Below are 25,825 nucleotides of genomic sequence, written 5' to 3' on the forward strand. Positions count from 1 at the left end.
TTAGCGTGCTACAGTAGGTATGACGGTACCAATTGTTTTTCCATGTACCTAAATGCTAATGTTTTTAGAAATAAATATTCTTTCTATCCTACCTCAGCATGCATGTCACACACTGTTATTATAAAATTGTATTGCATCATTTAGTAATGATTACCTTTTAAATGCATGATCCTCACAAAAGTTGGTGCAGAAATTACATGTACCTGCTAGGTGTGCCGAAGCGACAAATAGCTCACCAAAAAGAGCTCCAAAGCGTAAGTATTAAAGTGTATGGAGTTTGTAACATGAAATGAACAATTATCCTTAGGAACTTACACTACTGTACATTATACCCAAGTCAATGCGGTCATCAAAAGATCGAGTTAAAAAAGAGAAGATGACAAGTATGTGAAAGAAGATGCGAGTCGAGTGAGCAATATCAGGCCATGGGTCTCTTACTGTATTATTAACTTTTGTTCTATGCCAAGGAACCCCAGGGGAGGAGACCCAAAAATAATACCCCTCTCAAAGCATTCTAGGAAGTCATAAATATTACCAACAATATGATGGAGAAACCGAACTGATGACACTATCCTGATGAAAACGATGGCGATTGTTGTTGTAGGGTTTAACGCCATTTTTTCAGCACACGATAGGCTATACATGGCGGCCAGAATTAATGGTGGAGGAAGAACCCGGGAAAACCCCGGAAAGAACCACCGACCCACGAGAAGCTACTTGCAAGCTTTCTCACATACCCACATTGGCCGAATCTGAGACTCGAACCCACGCAGACAGGTGAGATGGCAGTGATCCGTAACGGAGAGCGGTTTAGACCACTCGGGGCCGCAACGATGGCGATAGATTCTAAATTAAATCTGAGCACGTATGTATGAAAGGCCATCGTAAGAGTGGGTGGGCGACCGCCTGGGGCGCCATTTCGTGGAGTTTTCGTTATTATTTTTATGAGTGAAGGCACACCTCGCTTGGTGCGCCGTTTCGTTGAGTTTTCGTTATTATTTTTATGAGTGAAGGCACATCTCGCTTGGTGCGCCGTTTCGTTCAACACAAACTTGCAATGCATGCACTTGTAATCCTTAACACCATTTCTGACACTCTTTAAATAATTTTTGTTGAAAATCATTCTCCCGAAAATTTTAAACAAACTTGCTTTCTTTCTTTTCAAACGTTACGTATATTATGAGCGATTATTTTTTTTAATGTAAATAATAAAATTATATGGTTTGAAAGAAGTTACAGTATGACACGAACTATAACCATGTAATTCTACCATAAAACTCGGGAAATCAATAATGTATATATGATATGTCGGCCTAGTGCCAGTAAAATACAGTTGATTTTAACAAGTCATTAGTACACTTTATCTTTGTCACTATTTAAACGACAAAAGCAAAACGAAACAAAGGAAAATGTACAGCAAAAGTATGAATAAGTATGGATGGCTGGGTTGTTGTTGTTGTAGGGTGTAACGCCATTTTTCAACACACTGTAGGCTATACATGGTGGCCAGTATTAATGGTGGAGGAAGAACCCCGGCAAGAACCAACGACCCACGAGAAGCTACTGGAAAGCTTTCTCACATACCCACATTGGCCGAATCCGAGACTCGACGAGACTCAAACCCACACAGACAGAGGTGAGTTGGCAGTGATCCGTAACGGAGAGCGCTTTAGACCACTCGGGGCCCCAGGATGGCTGGGTAGACTGGTAGGTCATTACAGATATGGATGGATGGGTAGGCTGGGAAATAGACTGGTAGATAATAAATATGGATGAACGGGTAGTCTGGTAGATTATAAATATGGATGGACGGGTGTACTGGTAAATAGACTTGTAGATTATTAAAAATATGGCTTGGCTGGTAAATAGACTGGTAGGTCATAAATATGGATGGATGGGTAGGTTGGCAAATAAACTGGTAGATCATTACTAATATGGATGGACAGCGAACAGTCTGGTAAATAGACGGGTATGCTGGTAAATAGACCGGTAAATCATTACAAATATGGATTAACAACCGACAGTCTGGTAAATAGACGGATGGGTATGATAGTAAACAGACTGGTAGATTACAAATATGGATAGATGGGAACGCTGGTAAAGAGACTGGTAGATTATTACTAATATGGATGGACGGGTATGCTGGTAAATAGACTGGTAGTGCGTGTGATTTATATTTTTAACGTAGATTTAACAATTTTTCAGTCATATCTCTACGATGTCTGCAGTGTGGCAGTTTAAAGTGATATCTAGCACTGGGGTATCATGCCACAGACATGTCCCACCCAGTCACATTATCCTGACACCAGGCCGACCAGTCCTAACACTAACCTCTTAATGGTGAGCGCCTAGCGAGCGAGGCAGCTGTTGGTACCATTTTTAGGTGTCTTTGGTATGACACGGCAGGGTCTGAACCCACGAACTCCCGCATCTGAGGCGGACGCTCAAACCAATAGGCCACCTGAGCGGTCTGGTAGATTATAAATATGGATGGACGGGTAGGCTGGTAAATCATTACAAATATGGATGGATGGGTATGATTATAAATAGACTGATAGATTATACATATGGATGGATGGGTAGGCTGGTAAATAGTCTGGTAGATCATTACAATAATAGTTGGATGGCAGGCAGGTCATTAAAATATAGATGGACTAGTAGACATAAAGACATGTAAATGTGAAGTTATAGTTATGGAAAACTAATACCCAGATACATACACAGATGTATATATATATATATATATATATATATATATATATATATATATATACACACACACACAAACAGAAGCATCCTTGATACACACCAAGACGCATGCATACATAGACTCCTAGATGCATACATACACACCTAGATGCTTGCATACATACACACCTAGATGTATACACTTAGATGCTTGCACAGACACACCTAAATTTATATATCAACACACACACACCGAGATGCATGCATACACAGACACACCTAAATTCATACATCAACACACACACACAGATGCATACATACACAATTAGATGCTTGCATCCACATACACATAAATTTATATATAAACACACACAGACTTAGATGCAAACACCTAAATGTATACATACAGTGAGATCAAGAATGTTAAATATTTAATCCTTTTAAAATGAAATGAAATAAATGGTACAATGTTAATAAGACTGATATTCAATACGTCTTTAATAAAAAGTAATAAATGATACATGTAAACAAAAAAATTCCTACAAATACATGGTCATATATAAAATAGAAAATATACTGTGGCATGTAAGCTTTACACAATTCCAAGATATCTGCATGCCAGATGCAATTCTACAAGTATACAACATATCAGCTTGCATAGCAAGAAGCAAACTACATACAAAAAATTCAAAACACATTAAGCTACATGAAACAGTGAACAAGCACTCTCAATGAGTACCTCCACATGTATCTACACTAATAGGATGTGTTAGGGATGATGTAAAGATGAGAAAATCTCAGTTCAAGAATGAAACTATTAGCTTTCTGCTCAACCTTGTAAAATAATGACACGTGGAAACTGGTATGTCTCTGTCTCAGCCCTATATTAATTTTCTCCCCTATTTGCTTCTTATTTTATTTCAGGAGTTATTCACATGAATTGACTTTAATTAGAGTCTTCTTAATTGCTTACAAGTGATCTGCATCACTTTTGATGATGCTGACATCGTCAAGCTTTCACAATGATGGTTGTCTGTTACATATATAGGAGACTGCTGAAACTGCTTTTTTATTATCGGAGGACATTGACAAGTGACCCAACGTGACTCACAAAGCAGGTAAGAATTGCAATCTGGCTTGATTCCTGCATTAGGTGAGAATAGTAAATCCACACAGTTTTTGATGGCTACAATTTATATTTACCTCTGAAGAGACTTATCTTTTTAATTTTAACTTACCCTTACTGTACTTTAAGCTATGAACTAATGACACTTACATAGTCTGTCACCAACTCTTTCAAAAGATAACCTACACAGCAAGCTGATGTCAATCAATGGATATGAAACAGGTCCTTGTTTCAACAGACTCTTCATTAAATGGTATAGATAAAGCTTTGACCATTCTCTGTATTATTGTATCACTTATTCCAACATGCAGACGACATTTTGAAAGCAGCATGAATGAATCAAAAAGAAAATTCAGAACAAGTATGATTTTTGTCTTTAAATAACAGGGTAAAAATGTTTTCATTCTTCACCAACATATACTGGCCAACAGTGAACAGGCTGTAACATGTTATATCTCAGTTACTATATGTGATGTAATACCAATACATGCCTTAATACACCCACACCTTCCTTTCTGGTCAAAATTCTCATAAAAAATATCAAGTGCTGAGCTCGTGTATTGACCCCAGCATGTTTTGTTGACAGGAATGCCATGCATCTCAGTTAACACTTCATTTTGTTGATTAAATCTGTCTCAAACTTGACTCTAACATGTTTCTTTTCCAGAACAACTATACTGGGAGAGAACGAATCTCCTCAGTGGAGAGCTACTAACAGACATAAAGGGTGCTAACTCCTCCAACATGTACATACATATTTAGGACACTGTTGTGGACTTTGTGTAGTTATCACAAAGTTGATCTTGTAAAATTTACCCAGACAATTAAATTCTCAGCATACAGTGCAAGTATTACATCAAATATGGTATGCAATTGTATGGTTCATTGTGTCGGTTATAACAGCACTTTTACAACATTATTCGCTACATCATGTCTATTAAACTAAGAGCCAAATGCCTTTTCCTAGGAATCAAAAGCAGGTGACCCATTCTGGCTTGGGGAAACCTGTGACTCTTGGAGTGTAAATCCGGCACTCTACCAAATGTTCTACCATGACTTCCATAACTAGCTGTGGGTAGTTTTTAAAACCTACTACTTTATGTTTCTAATAAAAATGAGAATACAATAATATGTATCAAGAAATATGTATACACTTCTCTACACAAGACATTTACAAGTACTGAAACAAAACTGACCAAATAAATCAAAATCAATTAAAACAGAAAACAAACTGAAAAAAAAAAAACCAAAACAATAACGGCAAGAAAATGTTGCTTCAAAATATTTAACGAAAGCTATCATGCTAATAAACCTGTTAAAACTAAAATTATCTGAAGACCTGCATACACTTCGCAGAATTTAGTTATTATGAGACCCGCATACATTTCGTGGAATTTAGTTATTCAAACATTTCAAAAAGTTAGTTAATATAAAACCCGCATTCATTTCAAACAACTAAGTTATTATAAGACTGGTAGACATTTCAAAGAATTTAGTTTTGAAATAAATTAGAAACCAAGAAATATTTATGTAAATTTACAATGATGTTTCAATGCCCATCAATATGAAGACAAAAAAGGCCTCAAAAAAGGGTACAGGGTGTTAAATTGCATCTGAAATTAAACTAAGGAGAACAGCTTTACATATACAAGATCAAAGCGGAAATACCTGGTTAATACAAGTACATAGTTTTTATTTAATACTGATACTGTATGATTATAAATGGGTTTTAAAGTGGAAATTGGTACCTATAGAATAATGAGAATAACGAGATAGAAGACAAATTATGTGATTACAGTTTGCTGACTACTAAGTACTTACAAATATTAAGCAAACTTTCTGATATTATCAAGCACAAAAAGGCCACCCTTTTTCCTAACAAGTACAGGCACCACCTAAAAGAAAAGATAGCCACTATCGTAAGTTTTCCCATTAAATAGCCTTTATTCCTATATCATATAAAGAAAGCACGAACAAATTTTCTATTGCAATATAAGTAGTTGCACAGCATTGTGCTAAAATTCTCCCGCTTGTAAAAAAGAACCATAATGATTTGTGAGGGCAATCACAAAACAATTCTAAGATAATACGATTGCAATTACTGCCATGTATACCAGATAGATTATTTGTTATTCAAACATACAACACAATAACTACCATCTATACAAGTACATTATCTGTAATTCACACATACAATGCAATTAATGCCATCTAACCAAGTACATATATTATCTGTAATTCACACATACAATGCAATTACTGCCATCTACCCAAGTAAATTATCCGTTATTCACACATACAATGCAATAGCTGCCATCTATACAAGTACATTATCTGTTATTCACACATACAATGCAATTACTGCCATCTATAAAAGTACATATATTATCTGTTATTCACACATTCAATGCAATAACTGCCATCTATACAAGTACATTATCTGTTATTCACACATACAATGCAATAACTGCCATCTATACAAGTACAAATATTATGTTATTCACACGTACAATGCAATTACTACCATCCATACAAGTACATATATTATCCACGATATTCACACATACAATAAATCTCATATTTTGTATCACAAGTTTCATGCAGTATGAAAAGTGCAAACAGGAAATGTGTTGAAGATGTCCCACCACAGTGCCTCCAATGACCTAAACACAAAACTTAACCATGGTGTGATGAACAGAGAAGAGAAACTCTAAATTCCTCTCTATGGTCTGAGGGACAGTTAAGAGTAACTCTCTATGTCTCTAAAGTGTGTGATGGAGAGACAAGAGTAACTTCATATGTGCCTCTACAGTGTGATGGACAGACAAGTGTAACTCTATATTTATCTCTAGTCTGATGGACAGACAAGAGTAACCCTATATGTGTCCCTACAGTGTGATGGACAGACAAGAGTAACTCTGTGTCTCTACAGTGTGATGGACAGACAAGAGTAACTCTGTGTCTCTACAGTGTGATGGACAGACAAGAATAACTCTACATACCACTGTTGTGATGTGGCTTACAGAACTGTATTTGAAGACTGTGGTCAAACAATTTCACTGAACATTTCAAAATTAGAAGAAGAAAAAAAGACAGGAAAATAAAAGTCAGACCATGCAAGCAACAAAATGCATTAAAGACTTTGAATTTACTGTAATCAAGTGATACCATTCTTTTATCATTTAAAGATCTCATGCACAATTTCCAAACCCAATTGATTGTTAGTCTTTTCTATTCTAGTATTAAAAGTAAGTCCTAATTCTGTTCTCACTTTAAGAATTATGTAGATTATTGTTTAACTATATTTAAATGATCATTATTTGAAACAGGTGACCTTTGTGATCAGGAATTGCCATTAATGTAAATTCTACCATATTTAAACAGTCATTACTTGAAACAGCTCACCTTTGTGATTAGAAATTTCTATTAATATCAATATATCATTAGATTAAATTGCACAAACACCAAATTGAGTATCAATAACAAAAACGAAGCCATATATTTATGAATCAAATAAGAAAATGTTACCTTTGTGTCAGGATTAAATGTTTTTAATTAAGTTTTCAAAATGAAAAAGAAAACATTGACCCAATGTAGAGAAAAATTGTTTACAAAAGTGGCTTTAATAAAGAATTATACACAGGTTAAAAACATACACATATACCATTGGACTTGATAAAACAAGGTGTCTTTGTACAACAATTAACAACATTACCTGTTGCATATGGAGGGAGAGAAAGAATGGACATGGTCCATGGCAAGGGTAAAGAACTCTGTTCATACATATTTACTACTGCTGTAAGTTGTTTCCCATATCAGTCAGGTAATATCTGGAGCTAATTATGCATAATAAATTGCACAATATTTGTCTCATCATAAAATGCAACATTATTTAAGTTATATTCCTCTTCAAAACATCACACTGTGTTGTCTTGAGTCAAAGTAGCCTTATAGAATGATCAAGTCTTGAATTTATTTCAGAAGATTACAGGTACAAAGCATCCCTACAAATAAAATTTGACAAAATCAAACCGATTATACAAAGAAACCCTAAACACGGTATCTCTCATGTCAAAACAAACCATATAAGAACTGTACAAAATCAATGCCAAGACTTGCCTGTCAAAACAAGTAAAAGAGCAATACACAAACTATGCTACAAAATGCAGTCTTACTTGTCAAAACAAGTTATATAAATGCTGCACACAAATTTAGAAAAATATTAACATAATTTAGATCAGTTCAGTAAAAGACTATAATATTATCTCAGGACTGATAATAATATTATCTCTTGAGGTGTTCCTCCATCAGAACTTGTGGAAGTGTGCACATTCATAAATTCTTTCTATGAATATTAATTTTTGGCAGTATATGACAGATTTGCATGCCATTTTAATTACAACATCCTCAGCACTAGCTGATGCCACAAAACAAAAGGCTGACTAAGTGAAGATAACTTAGAGCATAACAGTGGGTTCAAAAATTACACAAGAATATAATATAGCAGTATGTTTATACAATTATGCTTAAAGAAACAGAATCAAGCTAAATGCTCTTCAGAAAGTAATCTTCCATAAAATGCTGTAACCGTCGATTTGGCTTTGCCATTTAGTTGATTAATTTATGACCGTGCTGATCTTTCTCCGGGCTTGTGATGTGGCAGACGGCTTCACAGTGCATGTTCTCAGACTTCCATTTGTTATAGGCGACATTGACGAATGTCTAAATAAAAAATATATAGAGAAATGAAACATGGGACAAAATGAGTATGAACTAATACATTTCTCTGGTTAATTGGCAAGTATTTTTAACAAGTATTAATTGTTAAGAAACGTCAATAAAAAATACTCCATTTTTTAGTTTAGTGAGTCATTCAAGCATTCATCTTGTAATCTGCACGCTTGATTATTTGTACAACCAAATTTGTATACACCCAATTTATCCATGTACAAACTAATTTGTACACAACCAATTTGTACATGTACACACTAATATGTACATGTATATGCCAATTAGTACATGTAAACATGAACTTCTACACACCAATCTGTATACATGCAATTTAGACTTCTTGTGCTTCATTGTGCATGTTGATTTTTGTTGGTTTTAATGGTACTTTTGATACATTATTGGCTATATCATGCTTAGGAAATGGGAAACAAGTGTCTTTTCAAGTCTATGTTGTTTGTTATACTGATTACTCCTAACAAACTGCACAGACCCAAATCTGCTCACACATTTTGTGATGGCAGATTTGTGGCTGATTTGAGTCTGTGCCATTTGCAGGTGGACACATTTTGTGATGGCAGACTTAGGAAAGTGCATTTAAGTTATGGACAAGGGCACTCTAATGTCATAGTTAGATAGAAGCTGTCTCTTCTGTCTGGTATGTTAATAAAAATGAGAGGATATATTGAAAATGTGTAATCCAAATACATTTATGTGTAAGGCGTAATTTAGGGAAGAAAAAAAAAGCTAACGATTATGCCAAAAGCATAATGGTTGGCATGTATGCAAATAATTGACACTGACTTCAAGTTCTGGTACATTTTCATAAATTTTGAGACATTCTATACATAATTTGACTTCGTGTTAAAAACACATTATTTAGCAGTATCTTGATAATCTTTGATTTTACTTAATCCTTTAAATTTGACTTGCTAAGTAAAAAATGGTAGTTTAACAGGTGGTTGCAAAACTATGTTTAATGAACTGCATCATCGTTTTTTCTCTTTTTGATTGCCTTGTAAATTACATCACTGTGTTTTCTCTGTAATCTTAATTCATCTTGTTTATTTAATTTCAAACTTTATTCTAACAGAAAATCAGAAGATCAATGTATCAGTGATAAACCAAGTTCAACTTGGTAACTTACAATTATATCTAGTCACGATAAAAAATATTGTAAATATTTTCATGACTGCCAAAACACAAAACGATTCCGTTCTGATGCGAATAATCCGCCTGCATGCCAGAACTGTCACGTTATGCCAAATGTGAATTGTTCATTAATTATTTAAAGGAAAAGTAGTCTTAGTATGAAAATCCAAAAATAAGTATTTTCCAGTAACCAAAATAACTTCATTTACCATCTTCCTGAAGCTTTTGCTCAAACTGTGACATTTTTACACATTGTGCATTTAATAAAATTGGTTCGTCACAAGCAGATTAAGTATTCTAGCTTGAAAGAAAGAGGGGCAATCTAAAACACTGCTCTGCTCCCCCTCTTGTTTCAATGAGCGTGTCCATTGTCATAAACTGCAAAATTAACATCTTTATAAATAAAAAGACATTCTCACTAATTAAATTGGCTGTTTTAATTGTTTTTCAGTTTTGAAAGTCATATTCTACTCAAATCAAACACCAAATTACAGGTGCATATCCTTGACAGGGTTTGATTACAAGATTACAGGCTTATCCCAAGTTTTCCTGCTAAATATTTTCAACATAAGACAATTTGTTTATATTATAATAACAACAAAAAAATAATGCAACTATCGCCATTATATTTAATAGCGGCTGTTCAAGGAATTTACATCTATGGTGAAAAACTTGACAAGTGGAAAACTAACTTTCCCAGCTTGAAAATCATAAAAGTTGCAATTAAAATTATACGACACTAGGTCCATCCACTTCGATGGTCAGTACTGCATTATATGAAAATCCCAAAATAAAAATAAAACTATTTACACAGATTAGAAGTACAAATTTACTTGCAGCCAAATTTATTGATATACTCATACTTTACACCATTTGTCATGATATGATGATGTGGCAGATCTGAACTTCCTCAATCAGGCCATGGTAAATTTGTTTTAAAAACACTTCAGGCTTCTTGCCTGCTGTTTAATTTTGGTGACTAAAATTGTTGCCAATTTTTAGCACCTAAGGAGGCACTAAAGTTTGTCTTATTTTTCCTTACAATAGGAAATACTCTTTCACTGTCACTGTTGCTAGTCTCAACTATGAAAGGCAGGTTATGTTCAGCACGATAACTCACAAATAATGCTTCAGCATCGGTAGCTTGAGTAGGTGGCTTAAAGTAATCCAGAGCTGAAATCTTCTGGGTACTCTTCGTTTTTCCAATATCTATGTGCATTTTGCAAGCTCTGAGCTTTTTCACAACATTCTGTCACTTACCCATTGGGGCTCGTATCGTTGCTTACAATTTATCTGTCATACGCGTACTATATAATATTATTATACAGTACATGTATGACAGGTAAACTGTAAGCAACGATATGAGCCTCTGTGCACATTCCCAATTTTAAAGTTGGCGGCATACCACTGTACAAAAAGCATAATATACATTGATGTTTGATGGCTGAATGCAAGGCCAACTTTTGGTATACTCCAATCTTATATTTCACTTTTTGTGGAATACTATCTTCTTGCATGGAGGTGAAAACATTTTAACTGTTGTGTAGCTTAATTACGAAATGGTATTAATCCATAAGATGAAATGTCAAACAATTAACGATTAGTGGTGTTGGACCATGCAATAAACAATCTGAACTCAAGCAGATTAAAATACATGCTTAAATCTTTCAATATCTCTAAAAATCTTACACCCGAAAAGCTGTCTTTATTTGGTGTTTGTTTAAAAGAAATTAGTTGCTACCCATATGTACATGTGCCATTTTGTTTAAAACATTAGTTGGGCCCCAGTTGTCTTTACTAGTATTTGTGAAACTTCTGTTCTAAATATAAATCATATAGAGAGTTGTGAAATTCATGCCAAAATTGTGAGGGTTGGCAGGTCTGCAGATATTCAGAATACAGACTGATTCACTACACTAACGAGTCATGTATTCAGAATATGGACTGATTTCGCTGCACTGATGAGTCATGTTTTGATAATAACGATTCCATAAATGAAAATGTCAAGATTAATGCAAAAACTTCCCTTCCGTATGTAGCTAAGTTTAATGACTACACTGTCTCAAAAGCTATGGAATGTGGATCCCAAGACTACAGAGTTATTACAATAGTTATAAAACGTATATTCCATGACTACTCTTACAAAAGATAAGCCCACCATATTACCTCAAAAAATGCTGAAACATGCAAATTCATCCGGTCACATAGAATTTACAAGAGAACAGTTATGTATATTTTCTTAATCTTCTCTTTCAGTAACTTTTTCCCACCAGTACTGAGCCCTCACTCCAAGCTGCTGAGTCATCCAAAAAGATACTTGTAGGATAATTGCATTGTAGACAGAAAATATTTTGTTGTGTATATTTAATTTGTATTGTGTGCCTGACCATTCTCTGTAACTGAGGGTAGAGGTCTGGCACACCTGACTATTGTCTTGTTTTCCTGATTAAAATGGTAAATGAGATGTTTATTTGAATCTAAATTCAAGGCATCAACTTGTTTTTTAATTTGATGGATTTTTCCATTTGAAATGACCTACATACTGGGCATTTTATTGTCTTAGGGCAAGTGAAAATTAGTTGTCTGTGGAATCATTTACTGTTTTGCTCACATATATTTGAGGAATCATTTATTTAAACTATTCATTGGAATTACAAAGTGCTCATTGACTTTTTGGCCTAAAACATTACTTTGGGATAAATATGAATTCATTCAAAGACATTCTGGATTATATCACTGTTATACATCAAAACTTTTGGTACATCAACCTTTTCAAGGCAATTAGTACATGAGCACATTCAATATCAGAATTCATTACAGACAAAATGTCACCAAGCAAATCAAATGAAATAGACTGCATATCCATGTACATCATAATGAAAATGGACTGCATATCCATATCAATATGCAACACAATGAAACATGACTGCATATCCATAGACATTATGCAACACAATGAAAATGGACTGCATATCCAAACACAATGAAACAAGACTGCTTATCCATATCATTATGAAAAACAGTGAAAAAGGACTGCATATCCATATCAATATGACTGCATATCCATATCAATATGCAACACAATGAAACATGACTGCATATCCATATCAATATGTAACACAATGAAACATGACTGCATATCCATATCAATATGTAACACAATGAAACATGACTGCATATCCATATCAATATGTAACACAATGAAACATGACTGCATATCCATATCAATATGCAACACAATGAAACATGACTGCATACCCATTTGCATTTTGCAGTACATTAATAAAATTCATTTTGCTATATAAAAAAGTTCAAATAAATAAAACGGATGTTTTTTAATTAAAGATGTACAATAAAAGCATAATAAATACAGTACAGTAAACAGGAATTCTGTATCACCTTTCAAGATTCTGTAACATTAGAGGATACACTCGAAGCATCTCATGAGATTCACTTAGATCACATGCACACAACACAAAGATCTTCTATAATTATGACCAACCTTCTATGAGCCCTGCTCTGCAGTGTTCCAGGTGTAAGTGATACAAGGGCTTGCATGTTAGCGGTAAGATCTTCTACTTCACGCTTCAGTCGGCTTGGAGTCTCCATGTCATACCTGTACATTGGGAAAAATATCAAACTTGAAACAAATTTTCACAGCATGATATGTTGGTACAGTGGTCCAAACTAGGTTGATTTCTGTACTTCAAGACTTAAGTACAGCCAACAAAAACCATCATGTTTAGACAGTCAGCAGATGAAAACCATCATGGAGACATGTTAATGTAGAGCAAGGAGAGTATTTAGACTATCAAATGGAATAAGCAAAATTATAAGCTGTTCAGGGGTGTTATGACTGAACATCGACATCTTTTCCACACTCGGCTCTGAAGAGAAATCAGCGTTAACTTCTGTTTGATTACATAAACATAAAAGATCATGTGTTCATTCATTACATCACCAGACACTGCCTCCAACCTCTCATGCAGCACACTGTCATATGCTGAGAAAAGCAAGAGATAGATGACATTTTCTTTTGCTTCAAAAAATAAATATATAACCTACTGGATTACCTACTAATGCAGCAGAAACAAGAACAACCTACATACAATTTTCAAGTAGAAAAATATTTTTAAAATTCAAAATATGTGATGTTAAAGACTGTCATCAATGAATCAAGGGGACATTATTCAACATCGAATATCCATATCAATTTACTAAATTTAAGAACAAATATCCATCAAAAACTACTTCCCTTTCCAATCCCCATGTTGTACATTACATATTACTTCCCTTGCAAAATCCCGATGTTGTACATTATATATTACTTCCCTTGCAAATCCCGATGTTGTACATTACATATTACTTCCCTTGCAAATCCCCATTTTGTACATTGCATATTACTTCCCTTGCAAATCCCCATTTTGTACATTACATATTACTTTCCTTGCAAATCCCCATTTTGTACATTACATATTACTTCCCTTGCAAATCCCCATTCTGTACATTACATATTACTTCCCTTGCAAATCCCAATGTTGTACATTACATATTACTTCCCTTGCAAATCCCGATGTTGTAATTACATATTACTTTCCTTGCAAAATCCCGATGTTGTACATTATATATTACTTCCCTTGCAAATCCCGATGTTGTACATTACATATTACTTCCCTTGCAAATCCCCATTTTGTACATTACATATTACTTCCCTTGCAAATCCCGATGTTGTACATTACATATTACTTCCCTTGCAAATCCCCATTTTGTACATTACATATTACTTCCCTTGCAAATCCCGATGTTGTACATTACATATTACTTCCCTTGCAAATCCCGATGTTGTACATTACATATTACTTCCCTTGCAAAATCCCGATGTTGTACATTACATATTACTTTCCTTGCAAATCTCAATGTTGTACATTACATATTACTTCCCTTTCCAATCCCCATGTTGTACATTACATATTACTTCCCTTGCAAATCCCGATGTTGTACATTATATAATACTTTCCAACCTCTATCTCATCCATGTCGTTTAAGGGAACTGTGCCTCTTAAAACCAAAATCTGACCAAGAAATATAGAAAAAATGTAACCATAAGTAAAATATTTCAACATATAATCTCTGGACCCCCCAACCTATTTCACATGCAGTGGTCAAACTGACTATTTTCCTTTATTTCCAACTGATAATCTGGAAGGGTCTATGTGCCAAGGTTTGAGTTATTGGTGAAGCACAGCTCACGTGATTTTTTCATTTCTCCATGTGTCACAGTTGTGGCAGTTCCCCATAAATGTGAAGGTGTAAATACCTTCAGATCACTGGTGACTCGGTAGCCATGTGTCATACAATTTCACTGTGAAGCTGGTAGACATTTGAATAGCCAACACACGAAGATTACGCATAGAAAGACCAAGTCATCAGACTGATTTACAACTGGACACCAATTGAAAGGGCTCAGGAAAAACACTTTTCTTGCAAACTGGTTGTGCCGAGGAAAACTACTACTTATTTGTTTCTGGGCTGAATTCATGCAGATGTGTACCTGGCAAACAAATCTCAATGTTATCTGATACTATTAACAAGCACTTAAGTTCAAATTACTCATCTGATGAGAAGACTGGTGATTAAGTTAAGAGTTAGAGAATGTCCTAAAATCTATTTTGTGTTGCCATATCAGTGTTTCCCTTTAATCACACTTGTGCATCGGAGGTGCTTGTCTGAAAAAAATTTGATCCACACATATTGTCGCCATGTGCATTTTATACACAAATGATTCACACGCTGCTATCAGGATTTGTTCAACCTTCAACAGAGGACATGGAATGGCATCATTTATACTTCAAGTGTAGGCATTGTTATAATGGTGTACCTTCCCCTAATCTTGTCAGCTCTTTCTAGTCAGCTTCAAACATAGATCAACATGTCAAGTGTAGGCATTGTTATGATGGTGTACCTTCCCCTAGTCTTGTCAGCTCTTTCTAGTCAGCTTCAAACATAGGTTTTGTTACAATGGATTAGCTTCCCATAGTCTCGTGAGATCTTGCATGATTTCATTCAAGATCAACATGTCAACCACAAAAACAAATACTGAGCTTTTCTGACAAGGGAAATAACGCAGATGAAAACACACAGAACTACCAGCCAAGAAACCAAAAGAATCAAAACACAGAAAAGTAACTGTGGCAGATAACTTGAAAGAAAAGTGGAGGAAAGAATTCCTTTTGCTGAATCTGTTGGAATGAACTGTACAAGCAAATGCAAGGACTGCTAAAGTGACTACTTTCGTGACTGGCGATTTCCTCAGAGTTTTACATATGTACATCATAGCAACCTATTTAGTGAAGCCATGATGTTGTAATCCCTCAGCTCCCGTTGCCAACTGGGAATCTTGAGTCTGATAGGTTAACCTTAGTGGTTCTCTAGAAATGGACTGACATTTAATAACCATTGTTCACCTATGCTGAAATCCACGGTTTTTCGTCACCACTTAAAAGAACTAACACAAAGGCAAAGAAAACAAATCTCCATAGGGTGGTGTGTGCCGCTATTTAATATCTACATGAATTATTTACTCATCTTCCCACTCTAATACTAATATCAGGTAATCATACAAATGCATATATATCAATGTGGGTACGTTTTGGCTTTACTCTATATTACTGGGAATCATACAAATGCATATATATCGATGTGGGTATATTTTGATAATTTAGGCTTTACAAAATGGGAATCATACCAATGCATATATATCAATGTGGGTACGTTTTGGCTTTACCCTAAAAACTGGGAATCATACCAATGCATATATATCAATGTGGGTACGTTTTGGCTGTACTCTAAAAACTGGGGATCATACCAATGCATATATATCAATGTGGGTATATTTTGATATTTTAGGCTTTACTCTACAAACTGGGAATCATACCAATGTGGACATGTCTTGATCCTCCTAGGCTTAACTTTTTTTTCTGGCGTGTCAATTGTAAAAGGTGAATACATCTTGACATCACGATAATCTCCCCTTGTTGGAGTCCTTGATGTTGCTTTGTTGCTTCGTCTTGAAGGAGTGAATGTTGAATCACTCTGTAATCTTTTCCTCTGTCTGGTAGATTTCCGTAATTTCTGAAACAGATTATGAGTTCATATATATATATATATATATATATATATATATATATATATATATATATATATATATATATAATGAGATGGGTCAAATGATCATGAAACTTTCATACCTTATATGATATAGAATTCTCCCTGATATTATGTCATGCCCTAATTGTCCATAAGAGGTCAAGCCCTAAGCTATAATGCAATTTTCCATGATATGAGGTCACGCTCTAAGTGATAATTAAAGGTCTCAACAGGTGCCCAGGTACTCACCCATTCATTAATTACGCAGGTAATAAAACTAGCTATGGGTGCCTGTTTAGTCCATGTAAAAAAACAACACCACACATTTCTAATTTCAGATCTAAGATTATATCTGGCAAAATTCAGGAGCAACTGAGACACAAAATAACAAGTACAGTTCAAGGATCGTGTCATGTTAAATTGATCCATAGTAGACCTCCATCTACTAATCTTGTATTTTCGACATGTAAGACCATTTGGATATGTATGTGAAACAGTTTCCTTATCTTCTATTTACAGTAACTCTACAAGACATGTTTCCAAGTAAAACAGACCAGTTTCTTGAGATTTGAAACAATGTGACACATATTCTTTATAGTTTTATACACACTTAGCAGACCAGTCTATATTGAAGAAGAAAAAACAAGACGCCACCAAATATTATATGACTAAAAAATGTAACAGAAGAGGGATTTTGCTAAGCTAAAGAACATGCTGCATCAAAAAAAGGACCAATCAAAAGCAATTTACAAATATTGCAAGAAGAATTCAACAGCAATGTAATACAGCATTCAGAATTTATGGACTTGACTTTACAACCTTCCAGCAAAATTTAAACTTGTGATGCAGACTACTGGTTAAAGTGAATGTTATGTATAAATAATTTATCATTAAATTTTGTGTCTGTATTCTCGTACTAATCCATATGGATTTAGCTGATTTGTGACTAACCTCTGATCCAGTTCAGGTTCATATTTAATATAATTTTCCATTGATCGGGTACCCGGGAAGCCAATCATTAGGACCAATGGGTACCCAGGTGACTTTTTCTAAAATTTTGACATCTCAAGTGATAATGGATAATGGAATGAGGTCATGCACTAAGTGATAATAGAAATGTCCATGATATGAGGTCATGCCGTAAGTGATAACAGAATGCTTTCTGGCCAAAATCTGTTAAAGAATTGTGTGGAATGTTGTCCCACCTACACCAAAATGGTACAATCCAAAAATAAACTACACCAACAGGACTTAATCCACAAAACTTTTGTATCTAGAAGAATGCTTTCTTGCCAAAGGGTATTGAAAAGTTTTGTGGAAAGCTGTCACACCTACACCATGGCATAATCCAGAAACACGTAAACCATCATGGCATGATCTACAAACTTTGCATGAAAAGCAGTCAATGTGACCTACTTTTGTGAATAGTGAAAAGTATCCATCACGATAAATGCACATATCAAATTTCACAGCTTTATTACGACTCTATGGTCTTTATAGTATTACGACTCTATGGTCTTAAACAAAGTCATAGAAAGAGCAAGAACCAAATTAATGTGTTTAGTACATGTTTATTATTGAACACATCGCAATTCCAGTGAATAATAATTTAAAGAAATCCAACTATATTAAAAACTGAACACAACAATAAGGCTAATTCTACTTCAGATGTTCAGGTTCTTATGTTATGTGTTTAGGCTCGAATAAACAGTAACACAAGAAAGAGTGAAAACAACAAGCTTTGAAAAAAATACAATAATTTATCTTCCTGGAAAATTCTATAAAATGAAAAAATATGAACTTACGGTTTTAAGAATCAAATCCAAAAACAATCCAAGAATAAAATTTTAGGAGTCTTAATAATAAAATGTTCTAATGATTTCAAGTTCGAGTCCCGACAAAGAATCCAAGATGGAAGATGATAACGTATGCTATAATCTGCAGTGTTGAAGTTTAAAGTTCCTTGTAGAAACAAGAAATATCACTCCGGTTTTGGAAATCTGAATAAATTTTTATAAAAGCTGTCCTTATTCAACAATTTCTCATAAGCACATGAATTTTCCAGAAAAAAAGAATTAATCCTTTTTGAATCCCAGTAATTTGAAATAACACAGCACAACATCCAGAGTAAAAGCCCTACTACTACTGACAATATCTCTCCAAAACAAAGGTCACATCATATTCTAAAATGCAAAAAGGGGGGCACGTGATAATGTTCCAGAACCTGGTCGAAATTAATTAATTGTTAAAAGTCATGTACACCCAGTGTGGCCCTGATGAAAACTAATCATGTTACTCTAAGAAATAAAAAATTGTTACATCTTAAAACAGTTGTCCCATCATGACCTCGACAACAACCAATCATTTTAAAATAAAAATAGAACTTATTTTCATGGTTGCTACTACCTGGTGTTTACAAAACAAACAGTCAAGGTCAAACTATTTTCTGGAAAAAGTATCATCTCTAGTGAATATATTTACATTACAATAGCATGTAATGAAAACAAAAATAAAATAAAACTGACAAACTATTAAATTGAAAATAATATAAATTAAATCAGATATAATTAAATCAAATATACATAACAAGGTAAGAATGAGTAACTTATTAAGTCAACAATATTATATAATAGCCTAAAACATGGTAATAGAGCTTTCTGAACTAAACAATGACTAAGTAAAACACCAAAATATAAAATTAAGCTACATGTATATTGCAACATGATGCATTATATAGTGAACAAATTAAGAAATATGCAAACAATAAAAATTTGCACTGTTAAATGAAATACTTATTATTGTAACCACTGTATTGCCTTGTTTCTTGATTTTGAAATAAATCAGTTTTAAAAAATCAGAGAGAGAGAGAGAGACTGAACAAATGAACAGAACAAAGAATGCTATCTGCAAGATAACTGAGATGACCTGGGGACATGAGTTGTTAACAAAAACTTCCTGTCTATTGTATGGCCAAATGACATCTACTGTAAATTAATTGTAGATAGGTGACTTAACTCACCTTTCTTACTGTGAATGTCAGATAAAGGGATTATTTCTGGCAGTGACAACTGTGATGGAATTTGATTTATGATCCAAGGTCAACAAACAACATACAATGTTACAAACTGTTGTAAGGCTTTTAAACTGTTGCTCAAAAACAAATGCAAGTTTAATTTTAGGAAGATTACAACTGTTCCAATGTTACTAAACTGTAGCACAGAAATAAGTACAACTTCTAATATTAAAGCGGTGGTGCATAATCTTCAGATAAGAAAAAGCTTTAGATAATTATTGGCACGAGTCACTAAATACATTAATAGCACAGAAAGTATTCAACATATCACTGGATGAATGCATAAGAGCTCTCCAGTGATCTTCAGGTTCTGGCCATGAGCTGTCTTCACATCTGGGTCTATACCTTTCTGAAACTGACCATTCTGTCCCTAGTTGTTTTACCCCCCTTTTTTTATATATAGAATTGCAAGTTTTTCCCGTAGGCCATTTGACACTTTTAAAATTAGATATGACCAAATATATGCAGTCAAAACTGGTATGAAAATTAGCTTCTTTTTCATAATTTAGACTGTCAAACCTTGCTTGTGTTTGTCACAACTGCTCAATGCAAACAATGTCACATCCATCCCACCACAGCTTAATAGAAATAATGTCATCCATTCCACAACTGCCAAATACAAACATAAACAATGTCATATCCATTCTACCACACTGCTCGATGCAAATAACGTCATATCCAGTCCATTTGAAGAGATATAATTTCTGAATGCTGGAGTGTATACACAGTGTACCTCTTGGTATTAATAGGTAGCTTGACACGGCAAAGCTGGATGACTAATTTTTTTTCTTTGGGGTGAATGGTATGTGAAAGACTGCTCTGTGCAGCTAAAGGACATTTTGAAGTTAAATATTCAGATTGGAACAAATCACTCTCATCTGTTCTAACAGATTCGCTTTTTGAAAAATAAAAACACGTGAGCAATCATGATAAATCATCCTGTCTTTATCACCATGACTGATTAAAGGTGATTCAACATTTGGAAAGTCTATCACTTCAAATGAAAGTAGGAACATCATTGCATTATTAAGATATTAACAGTTGATTTGAAATTCTAAACTATAAAATAGGATCATTCATTATTTCTCATATTTTAAGTCAAATGTAAATCAAGTTTCAAAGGATAAAATCAAGAGATCTTGGCATTCTTTGCACTGTTTTTGCATTGATTCTCATTTACATGTATTAGGGTTTCAACCACAAATCTTCAAAACTTAAGCTAACAGAAACGCAGTCTGAAATTATTCAGAGATGTATGAGTCTAAATTAAAGCTGCAGGAGACATGCAAATAAGCACAACTGCATGAAATCAATAACAATACCGGTGATAAAGCTGACCGTAGAACATAGAAAATTATCATACATCTAAACTTTGTTCACATTAATTACATGTATATGAACAGAAATTAAAATTCTTGTCACACGATTACAGCAGTATAAAAAAAGCTTTACTGCAAGCAAAATGGTTCATATAGGACATGACCTGATGACCACAATCCCATCTAGAGATTCACTGTGCTGATTGGTCGTCATCAATTTGCAAGTAAAGCATAACACTATCTGCTCCAGAAACTTCAAAACACAGCTGCTCAGATCATACTCAGAGTACCACTATCAGAGCACACCTCCTTGCTGCTCTGTACCCTACACTGGCTATCCATTCGATCCAGAATCAAACACAAAATTTGTTCTCTGTGCTACGTTTCACTGTCGGACTCTAGTCCAACATACCTATCTGACCTCACCCATGTGTAGACACCAGCAATATACTTACGCTCCTCTTCTGACAATCGTATACTCATTATTCCCACTATGAAAACAAAGTCATATGGACAGCGTTCTTTTGCATACCAGGGCCCAGCAACGTGGAATGAATTGCCCACTGAACTTCGACACAAAGACACAGAGATCACATTCAAGAGGGATCTCTAAACTCACTTATTTCAACTGCAAGAACAAACTTAAAGACCTAATAATGTTTCCTACCTTAAATATTCTCAGCATGTTTTTAATAATGTTTTCTAATTTTATGGTGTTTGTTTTTGTAATCATATCATTATATGTTTTTTATGTTGTAGGTGTTGTCTAATGTTGGAAAGCACGTAGAGCTTCTAAAGATTAGGCGCTATACAAAGTCCTCATTATTATTATTATTTATGATTAGTTGGCATCAATTTGTAAGTAAAGCATAACATTGTGTAGTCCTAAAACATAAGACACATCACCCAATATTTTTGTTCTGGGGTGTGATGGGTCTAACTGCCTAACTAACGGCACTGAGTAGTGTCTCTTAATGTCGACTAACAGTGTAACAAAAGTCAAATTTTCAAATATATCACACACAACTGTCAACCAATCACGACGCTTTTCTACAAAGTAAAGTTATAATGTTTTTGCCAGACTTTACTTACACTGATGTCTTTTCCCTAATAAATTCAAATTCTCACAAAAGAAATGTACCCGTTTTCAAGTTTCATTGGCCTACATTTCAATTGGCTGAAAGGGATTAAAGCCAGGAATGCCAAAATTGGGTTAAGTTGAAATATAGTTCTTTAATGAAATGAATACAAGTATATTATGCCTATTGGAACTGTAAAGTAACGTTTTGTTTCGTTCAAGAAATATATCCGCCACATGAATCTACTTAACCATACTTTGGCATACCTCGAATACTGTCGCATTGCAACAAATTCAAATGTATGTCAACAGAACATGAAAATGCGTCCATTTGCCAGTGTCATATTTTCATTCCACCAGGATAAAGACAACACAGTAAGTAATTATTAATATTAATTAAATTAGTGGAAGAGTGTCGATATAGGCGGCCAAGTGTGTGTGATCACCTGAAACTTTGACAACTCATTCCGATGTCAACCGACATCGGAACAAGCTATACAAGGCCGTTATTTTGGTAGTAAGACGGCACTAAAACAAAAACAACATGTGCTATGTCTTACATTGCAGGACTAAACACTGTGATGGGTCGGCAACAGTTTGCAAGTAAAGCATAACACTGATGGGTCGGCATCAATTTGCAAGTAAAGCATAACAGATACAGTTCAAATCATTTTTGAGTGAGACCTCTAGTTTTATTATTAGGTAAAAACTTGCGTTTCTTTTGCTCCCAGGACATCATCAAAAGATATTCGCAAATCATTTGTTTCCCCTCAAATTGAGAATTGTTTATCTGAATGCATTGTGTAAGCATACAATCTCTCTCTCTCTCTCTCTTTCTCTCTGTCTCTTTACCTGTCTGATTGTTCCTAGGGCGTCCCTCACTGAGCCCGTAAGGCTGGTGCTCCGGCGAAGATGCATAGGACGGTTGCCGCTTTCCAAAAGTGGGCAAACGGATACACTTTCCTGCTCCTTATTACGTTTTGATTTGGGGGTTGCATTACAGCTCCCGTTTTCTTTTCCATCTACAACAGTATACCGTTTTCCCTTCCATGGCAAACGAAGAGCTTTTGTCAGCGACATTTTCTTATGATCTAATTTGCCCTTTCAAAACAACCGCTTAACAGGCAGTTATTAGTCATTGACCACGTGGTTATGGACTACATTTGAGGTAAACGATCTGCCGCGTAATTGACTGAGTCTAACGATTATCCGGTATTACTGTCTTTTTATTTTTCACATTTCACTAGACAGTGAATCAGTATTAATATATATATATATATATATATATATATATATATATATATATATATATATATATATATATATATATATATATATATATATATATATATATATAGTGTGTGTGTGTGCATGTGATATACGTCATGTATATATACATGATGTATGCCACATGCACACTTTAGAACTTTCTGATTATTCAATATCCCATTGCATACATTGCATACCTTCAACCCCCACTTTAAAACAAACGGGTCACTTTGGTAACAGTCTTTGAAGAGCTAGATAACATCGGTTTTTATAATAAAAGTTTATAAGATCATTTCAAAGTAAATGACCTGGGCAAATACAATTTGAATATATTCACAATTATTCTTGGACGCTGATAGTCTAATAACTATTAAAGGTGAATACTGGACGACTGGCGAGTCTCACGGAAAAGAACTGTTTGTAACAAACCTGTTTTATTAAATGCAAAATATGCAGAAATTTTGTTATTTGCGTACATTAATTCCACATTCATTGATTTGTTCGATGGTTAGAATGTCAGCACAAATTTTAATTTCGTCCCTTTTAAAATCAATACAAGTTCGGACCCTGTCGTACTGAGTCGATCCCAGTTATGCGACTACTTGGCAATCGGTTGAGATTGATAACGGTATCTTTGGGGCATCTGCATAACGAATCAGTACTATTTATTTTTCAGGGGTGAAAACAGCAGTTTTCAGGGAAAGTTACACAAATTTGACAGCTTCCATAATATGCATTCATATTTATTAGTGACGTCTCAACTATATCCATCACGGCGACTATTTTTGTTCAGACTCTAGAAACTGATATTAGAAATTAATTGGCGAAACCTTTAAAACTGCTTAATGGTTTTGGATAAAATTTTCTGTATGCCTGTTTTGATTTAGTGTAATCATTCGAGGGACATATGCAAATTTTAAGTCGTTTTCTTTTGACTCGACTACACATGTTTCTGCTTTTTTCCCCTTGAGAAATAAACTAATATCGACATTTCTAATCCCAGGAATCTTTTAGGGAGTATTAAAAAGATTTGGTATTATTAGTGATGGTGTGAATGTTAGGCGGCACTTAATTGTTTCGTATGATTGCCACGTAGTGGATGTTAGGTTACACTAACAGATTCGTATGATTGGATTATGGAATTAAATTTTTGACTGAGGAGACATCCATACTTAACCTCAGTGCTACACCCATATTTGAGTAAATAATGAATGATCAAGTTTTGACATACAGGTCGATAAACTACAGCTCATTTTCACTTAACTTGGCTTTTAAGTGTTATCTCAATTTTTTTTATAATTAGTTATTTTGTGTCAAATCGTTCCGTTCATGCTTCTCTTTCTTCTTCACCAAAGGAACAGCTGAGACGCAATTGTCGCCGACTTATATATTAAGTATATCCGATTTTATCCCGTATTGGTTCTTTATCTTTATTGGGATCAAAATCGCGAGGTTTATGGATTTTATTGCATTGCGGAGAGGGAGTTGGTACGACTTTAAATTATCGCAGACAGATCAGCCGTGTCCTACCAATCTTTTCCTGGTTCTGTTTCTCCTTTATCTGGTGAACGTAAAGCTGTATACATATTGACGCTTGTGGGGTTTTATTTCTACTGCGGTCGGCTGCAAATGTGAGAGGGTGTTTGCAAACGGTTTTGAAACTTCATCTCCAATACAACACCTGGTAAGAGTCCGTTTGTTCGGGATTACTGTTTCATATTTTAATATTATACTTGAGATTTGTTGATATTATTCTCATTTCTAAATTAAAACATTCCTAGCAGAAAATTATAATCGATAAAATACTTAAACTTGATGAAACACCTCACACCGTACCCCTTTGCTATGTTTAGACCATTTCCCAAAATGTGCATTATCTCTACGTTATTGGGAGCTCCTCAAAGTCAAGGATGATACGTAGGAGAAGAGAGCTTTAGGATAAAGCTTACTGGTGTAACGGTACCAATTGAACAAACACAGGTGGGCGGAGCTTAAGGTGTAGGGAACATTGTATTCAGAAATAAACGACACAAATAGCTGTGATTGGTGCATTATGTAATAGTTCTACTTTCTGTTAGGCTTAAAAAAGTTGAGCCTCTTGGCAACATGTGAGATTATGTTAATTCATATCTAGATCATATTTTGTATTTTTTAAGATTTTTTTCAAATGTGGCACACATTGCTGAAAATGTGTATGTTGTGACTAGATAACTCTAATCCCTGTCTAGTTCCAGTAGAGTTATCTC

The 25,825-nt window shown here is 34.6% G+C and overlaps 1 protein-coding gene across 1 annotated transcript; it reads right to left on the reverse strand.

The window, feature by feature from the left end:
- Nucleotides 1-3,168: 3,168 nt before the first annotated feature.
- LOC149777217 (uncharacterized) lies at nucleotides 3,169-23,448 on the reverse strand. Its single transcript, XM_089941952.1, has 4 exons — nucleotides 23,163-23,448; nucleotides 16,629-16,825; nucleotides 13,197-13,310; nucleotides 3,169-8,536 (listed from the first exon to the last, which is right to left on the reverse strand). The coding sequence occupies exons 1-4, from the start codon at nucleotides 23,388-23,390 to the stop codon at nucleotides 8,431-8,433; spliced, it is 645 nt and encodes a 214-aa protein (XP_089798078.1). The 5' UTR covers nucleotides 23,391-23,448; the 3' UTR covers nucleotides 3,169-8,430.
- Between the last annotated feature and the right edge of the window lie 2,377 nt (nucleotides 23,449-25,825).

This window comes from Sinohyriopsis cumingii, chromosome 18 (genome assembly GCF_028554795.1).
Source record: "Sinohyriopsis cumingii isolate HCF-2022 chromosome 18, ASM2855479v2, whole genome shotgun sequence".
Classification (NCBI taxonomy): Eukaryota; Metazoa; Mollusca; class Bivalvia; order Unionida; family Unionidae; genus Sinohyriopsis; species Sinohyriopsis cumingii.

What these genes read in the sequence shown, in the direction of transcription:
- LOC149777217 (XM_089941952.1), bottom strand. Translation starts at nt 23,390, where the DNA reads ATGTCGCTGACAAAAGCTCTTCGTTTGCCATGGAAGGGAAAACGGTAT. An exon ending in CCCTAGGAACAATCAGACAG is followed by an intron (nt 16,826 to 23,162) that starts GTAAAGAGACAG and finishes AATCTGTTTCAG; the next exon opens with AAATTACGGAAATCTACCAG. An exon ending in CAGAGCAGGGCTCATAGAAG is followed by an intron (nt 8,537 to 13,196) that starts GTTGGTCATAAT and finishes TTTTTTATTTAG; the next exon opens with ACATTCGTCAATGTCGCCTA.